At 35.4% G+C, this 6692-nt stretch overlaps 1 protein-coding gene across 1 annotated transcript; it reads right to left on the bottom strand.

Annotated features, from left to right (window-relative positions):
• Positions 1 to 329: 329 nt before the first annotated feature.
• LOC115969425 lies at positions 330 to 5949 on the bottom strand. The gene is made up of 12 exons (XM_031089080.1): positions 5745 to 5949; positions 5578 to 5639; positions 5374 to 5424; positions 5254 to 5280; positions 4705 to 4809; positions 3750 to 3857; positions 3503 to 3574; positions 3352 to 3402; positions 2490 to 2552; positions 2272 to 2396; positions 1766 to 1979; positions 330 to 1214 (listed from the first exon to the last, which is right to left on the bottom strand). Exons 1-12 carry the CDS (start codon positions 5848 to 5850, stop codon positions 501 to 503), a joined length of 1698 nt encoding a protein of 565 aa, XP_030944940.1. The 5' UTR covers positions 5851 to 5949; the 3' UTR covers positions 330 to 500.
• Positions 5950 to 6692: the final 743 nt, after the last annotated feature.

Genomic DNA, 6692 nt, shown 5'->3' with positions numbered 1-6692 from the left:
AATTTATTGCTTCTAAAATATTAAAAATTGAGACACATATTTATGATCCTTTTCAGATTTCATGAATGTGTTATCCTGTTTTAGTTTGAATATTAAAAATTGAGACATATTTATGATCCTTTTCAGATTTCATGAATGTATTATCCTGTTTTAGTTTGACTCATTTAATAGTCAAATCTAAATCTGATTTTAAACTTTAATATATATAAATAAACTTTATTTACAGCCAGGTGGGTTTGAGTTCAAATCTTTTCAAGAAAGTGTAATAAAACAGTTAGTGAGAAACAATCATAATACTGATGAAAAAGATAAAATAGAAAAATTACCCATTCAATAACTACTAAACTTCAAATATTACTTAACTTTTAACTACAATTCTGCTTTGGTAGTCTGCATACTCTCTTACAAGCAAAAATGTCACTCATCTTAAGCTTTTGCATTCTCATTATACTAATTGATATCGATGAAAATTGCTATAAAATCAGAAGCCCGACAATGCTTCACTCTATTTGAAAGTACATAATATTCAGGGCAGTACTTGGAATACAATCCTTGAAAGCATTCTCTGAGAACCAAGAATTGATAATGCTTTTAGATTGATTACTTGGAGTTCCTGCATGCCACTTATCGACTAGCCTAAAACCAAATTTGGATGCAGCTGACAGAATAGATGGTTCATCTACTCGGCGAAATACATGGCAAAGGATTAATGCTGGTTCCCAATCCACTGTAATGCCTCCTTTCGATGAAATCATTTCTTTTGCAGTTGCAAACAAGGGCAAAATAGCTTCAGGAATATAAGTCACATCTGTGCCTACAATGACATCAAAACCTCTATTATTTATTTCCTTGATGGCTTCTATGTGGTCTCTGTTTCCCCATTGTAGTCTCTTTGTGATCAATTTGTCAAGGAATGGTGGCTTAATATTTGAATTGACATTTCGGGACAGTAGGTTAAGAGCATTTGTATCTCCATCAGTGGCAACTACTAGGTCAGCAGATACAACAGCAGCCATAGAGCAGATGCCTCCACAGCCACACCCCAACTCTAACACCCTTTTCCCTGCAACAATAGTAGGATTTCCTGCTAATACAGAAGCCATCAAACGAGCTGATTCCCACAGCATCAAGCCAGTTGATTTGCAGGTGTGTTGATACTCCTTGGACAGTACTTCAATCTTGTAGTTAGATTCTCCAAGGTTGACCACAACAGTCTAAAAGGAAAAACCAAGAAAAAGTGAGTAACAATGCTCTTTCTAATTAAATGATCAGTTCAGCACCCCTAAAGGCAAAAATTAGTAAAACAAAAACATGTTTGACTTCTGCCAATTCAATTTTTTTTTTTATAAGCTTATTCAAATATCTATATCTTTCCTGTTCAAATAACAATGAAATCTACTATTGAAGTAACCAACAAAACAAGTTATATATGCAGAATATTGAATTTTTAACAGCCTAAGCATAGGTGAGAAATTGTTGCAATAGTTTAGGAAAATTTAGTGTGCGTTTGCGTGCAAATGATTCAGCATTGCGTTTGCGTTTTTGTTTTTGGCTAGATCCCACAACACTGTTCACAACCCAGCCAAAAACACAAAAAACACGCATACCCATACATTTCTAGGTCCCAAGGCACTATTCACACTTTTAAAAATTATTTTGCTACAATGTTTTCAGCAATAAGTTTTCAGTTTTCAACAAATAAACGGTATACAAACAGACCCTTAGGTACAACTAGAAAGATAAAAGGAAAAAGGTAAAACTTTACCTCATTATCATTGGAAGGTGAAATCCCAAACATATCAACTGCCACACCCTCTGACATGTCAACATCAAAATTATTCACAACCTCCGTCAATGTATTCTCCCTGACTTTAGGCTCAATATACTCTTCACCAGGCAAGTCTATCTTAACTGAAGCTTCCATACTGGAAGAAGAGCTTGCATCATCTGAATGGTGGAAAACAGCTTGGATCCAACGCCTAGAATCATGACAAACAAAAACATACATTCATCAAAGAGATGATCTTTTAATACAATTTAAACAAAGTGGCTGGCACCAAAAAAAAAAAAATTTGCCAAGAGCAAAGTTTTTTCTTATTAAATTGTTGAGCTAATGACTTGACAAAACAATTCAATTTAGAGCCTTAAATAGACAGATTACTAAATTCACATTAACATGATATCTATTATGCTATCATAAGTAAAAGCCAAAATTTAAATGTAAAAATATAAAATAACAAACTGCAATGGAAATTTAAGACTATCACCTACCGATTCATCACCAACTCCCTCGAGCGGTTCTCTACTTGTTTGCAGCACAAACCAAGTTCTTCAACATGAAATCCATTTTCTTCAAATAGACTTGTCAAGAACTCATTAGAAAAATAGAAAGCTCGCTGAAAAGAGAAAATAATAACAATAAAGTTTTACATAAATAAGTGGCTAACTCAAGAAACTAGACACATCATATAAACAAGACTGGAACTTACAGTGCCATCACCCCTGACATAAAAGTTTTCACTAATCTTTTGATCCTTGCAAGTAAACCTCTCCTGCAAACATAGTATAAAAAAATATAGAAAAAATTATGAAGACAAGAAGTAACCAATATAAGATTCGCATAACTTAAACAAATTTTTTGTTTTGGAGGGGTTGGGGGAGGGGGTGATTTGCCACAAACTAAATGAGAAATTTTATTTTATTTTTTATAGATAAATTAAATAAGAATTTTAGTTTTGTGATCCACCCTGTTTTGGGCTGAACAATCAAAATTATGTTTGATGGAACAGGGATGCTCATATTGTATTAAAAGATATTATGGCTGCTCATACTCTTCAAGAGGAGAGCATTAAATCACCCAGGATACACCAAACCACTTCATCTCAAGCAAGCACATTGAAGGATGGGAATATTCGGTAGAAGATGGTGAAACCTTACCTTCACCAATGATATGGAAAATAATTGCTGAGGGGTGAGGACACGGGTGACAGGTTTAGACCCATGCAGGAGTCAAGTTTTATCAACTATCAAAAAAGGCAATTAGACACCCCCCCCCCCCCTTTTTCTCTTTTCTCTTTTCCTTTTTTACCATAACCATTACTGGCCTTCAAGAAATATAAAACCAACCTGGTTTACTAACTCACACTACATTTGGATGAGCTTAATTTTACCTTAAAAGAGAATGTACAACTTTTTAAAGCATCACCTTTCACAAAATAAGCCCATCCAAACACTAAACCTTTTGGGAGGGGGGGGTGGGGGGGGGGGGGGGTTCAAGTTCTTTGGCAGAGAATTACAGAGTTTAATCAATCTTAGCAAAAAATTTCAGAGAGAGAGAGAGAGAGGATCAACCTGAGCAAGGTCACCAATAGCATAATCACGAAACAGCACACAACCATTTGGCTGAAAAGTACAAATTGGAATTTCACATTTCATAGAGTTCATTACACCAAAGTCAATAAAATTAATATGTTTCACAATTGTAAGTATGCTGATATCGCACCTTCAGAATTTTTCTAATGTTCTGCAACGCTAGAGGCATCTTCTCTGGGGAGACTGCAGATAACACAAAAATCTGCTTAACAAGTCAGCTAGTTGACAGGATAACAAACACCAAAGTGAAACTTAATCACAAGAACATATTGTTCAATTATAAATTAGGTAGAAATGCAATTATTTATCAATGAACGTGAACAAACAGATGTCCAATAAGCAAGTAAACAGATAGATTCTAACTTCCACTTAAATACCATGGTCACAATATCAATTGAAGATGGAGGAATCTCCTTGATCAGATCATCAACTGTCAAATCACAAACAAATGCACTAACTCGGGATTCTTTGAAGTCCTTATGCATCTGCAATAAGCAAAATGAATACACTCAGCCAAATATACCTGCTTAAACTATATGTTTTACAGTTGGACAAAATGACTCCTAAAGCTGCAAAAAATAAAGCGCATAAAACAATAAAATTGATATATGTCACCACCCAAAGTACCCAATGCACAAAACACCCACTTCTGTGGGGTCTGAGAGGTGATTAATAGGTAGTCTTACCCCAAGTTTTCAATAAATTCTAAGATTGGTGGAAATTTAAGAAGTCATAAGATTTCCCCATGCCAAAAATAATAAAGCCAGCCATTCAAGGCCAAGTGTACAAGGTGAAAACAATGAATTGAACTCATGATGTATAGCACATCTTTTACAATGATTAGAGCCCAAACTTAACATATCTCTTCACATTTATGCAAAATCTTCATGGTACAATGAAAGGTCAAAAGAAAACATATTTCCACCAAAGTTTTGACTCATTATTAAACTGGTCAACATACCAGTTGTAGCTTCTCTGAATCATATACAGGTAGCATGTCATTGAGTTTGTTGGTAGAATATAAAGAAGCAATCAAACAGGAGAAAACATCAAATTATCAGACAATGGATTCAGCCCAATTTCATTACCATTAGAATTTAGAGTTTAATAGTAAGATTGAAGGCTTAGTCTCCCTATCCCTCCAATATTAATTTTAGAGTTTTTCACCAATATTATGGGCTTTTTGGTAAACTTCAACAACTCCACTACTCGACCATAATTATTCCAGATTCAACTTATCTATGCACGATACATTATGAACCAAGTTCTAACAAGTGTCCAGTCATAAAAATTCAACAATGATTCAGCAAGAGCAAAAAAATAAAATCAAACCTTAACCAAGTTAACAGCACGTGGTGAGAAATCACATGCATAAACAAAAACATCTGGATATGTAGCAAGCAGGGGAAAGATAGTATTTCCAGCTCCGCAGCCAACCTGCTAACAACAACAAACATTAATAACCCAAAATATAGTAACCTCTAAAGAGCAGTTAAGGTGCTTCTAATAGGAAAATGAGCTATACCACTTCCCCAATTGAATTCATACACATGGTCGCATTGACTAATGCAGTAAAAACAATACTATGATATCTTTTCCAATGACTTTTTTTGGATAATTCAATTGCTATAACAAGTGGGGGAGGGCAGAATTCGAGCCCTAGTTCTTGTCATATAGAAGACTAGGCAATGCCACTAAGCTATATGACTCTTACAACCTTTTCCAATAACAATTATATTCAACCATGTAGGTCATTGATAAATATAGCCACATTGTTGAATTCAAAGTTACAACACCTAAGGAATTATACATAATTTTTATCAAGAAAAAGCTAGGCTGGTTTTGCAAGAGAGAGAGAGTGTTGGTGTCAATGTTATTTACCTCCAAAAGCACTTTTTTTCCTGATCCCTGCAAAACCAAAAAAATCCATAGAAGATTTATACATCTTAAATCATTGAAGAAATTTCCAAATATAAAAAGGAACAAAAAACCAATACTGACAGAGAAATAGTGGCCCCACTCCTTGTCCAAGTAGTGCCTATCTTTGAAAAACTGAAGAAAGAAAAAAAAAATGAAATAGTGGGCATCAAATTATATGGGTGAAGAGGATTAATGGTAGTACTATTTATAGTGATAGAAATTAAAAAAGCAAGTAAATAGCATTTGAATAAGCAGAGAAATGAGTAGATATAGAATAGGAATTACTCTATCTTGATGGCGTTTGTAAAAGATGTCCCAATACTTCTTAGCTTCTCTTTCATATTTCTCTGCCACACAAGATTCATATCATAATATTCAATAAGAAATATACTTAAAAACAAACAATCTCTCTATAAAATGAGAGAGAGAGAGAGAGAGAGAAAGAGAGAAACCTCTCCAAAAAGGGGAGATAGCATTGGTAGGGGTAGGGAATATCTGGATCCTCTGGGGTGCCTGTTGTTGCTCTTGCTCCTCGCCTTCTTGCGCATCACTCGCCATCTTTCTTTCAAAGCCCAGACCAGACCAGACACAGCTAAGGGTTTTGCTTGTTTGTCACTGCTCTGCTCTAGACCATACTTTTTTTTCTCACATCGCTAGTTCGACCCATCGGTTAGTCACGTGAGGAATTAACGCTCCCTTTGGATTTTTTTTTTTTTTTTTAAATAACTATAAAATCGAAACTATTTTATTAATTAGCCAAAGTTTGAAACTATTGGGGAATCTAACAAATCGAGACCAAAGGAATTGATTTTGCCATTTTGCCAGCAGCTGAGGTGGACAAAGTGTCCACATAGGCCCAAAAATCGAGTTCACTAGACTCGATTTAGTTTAAAGGAAATCGAGTCCATTGGACTCGATTAAGTTTAAATGGAAAACGAGTCTTTTGAACTCAATTTCCTTTCGGCCCTCCACATGTCCATCAAAACACAAATCGCACTCAAAAACTAAAGTTCAAAACACATCAAGTGTCTCACTCTCACTTTCACTCTCACTTTCATTCCCTCTCGCTCCGTCGCTGTCGCTCACTCTCATTCCCTCTCACTCAGTCGCATCACTCTCAGTCTCATTCCCTCTCACTCTCACTCTCCGTCGCCATCACTCACTCTCATTCCCTCTTGCTCCGTCGCCGTCGCCCCATCTCATTCTGTCGCTCCGTCTCCGCCTCACTCAGCCTTTCTCCCTCAGACACTGATTTTGGTTGGCTCCGCTAGTAGTCTATCACAAAAGTAAGGACTCTCTCTCTATTCCTTGCAACTGATAGCATAAAATCCAATATATGCTATCAAAATTGTATCTTTATTTTTCCCAACAAAAAAAAAAAAAAATTGTATCTTTATTAT

Source organism: Quercus lobata, chromosome 2 (genome assembly GCF_001633185.2).
Source record: "Quercus lobata isolate SW786 chromosome 2, ValleyOak3.0 Primary Assembly, whole genome shotgun sequence".
In the NCBI taxonomy this organism is placed as follows: Eukaryota; Viridiplantae; Streptophyta; class Magnoliopsida; order Fagales; family Fagaceae; genus Quercus; species Quercus lobata.
Note: the sequence above shows the minus strand (reverse complement) of the source record. Positions and strands in the feature narration are given on the sequence as shown.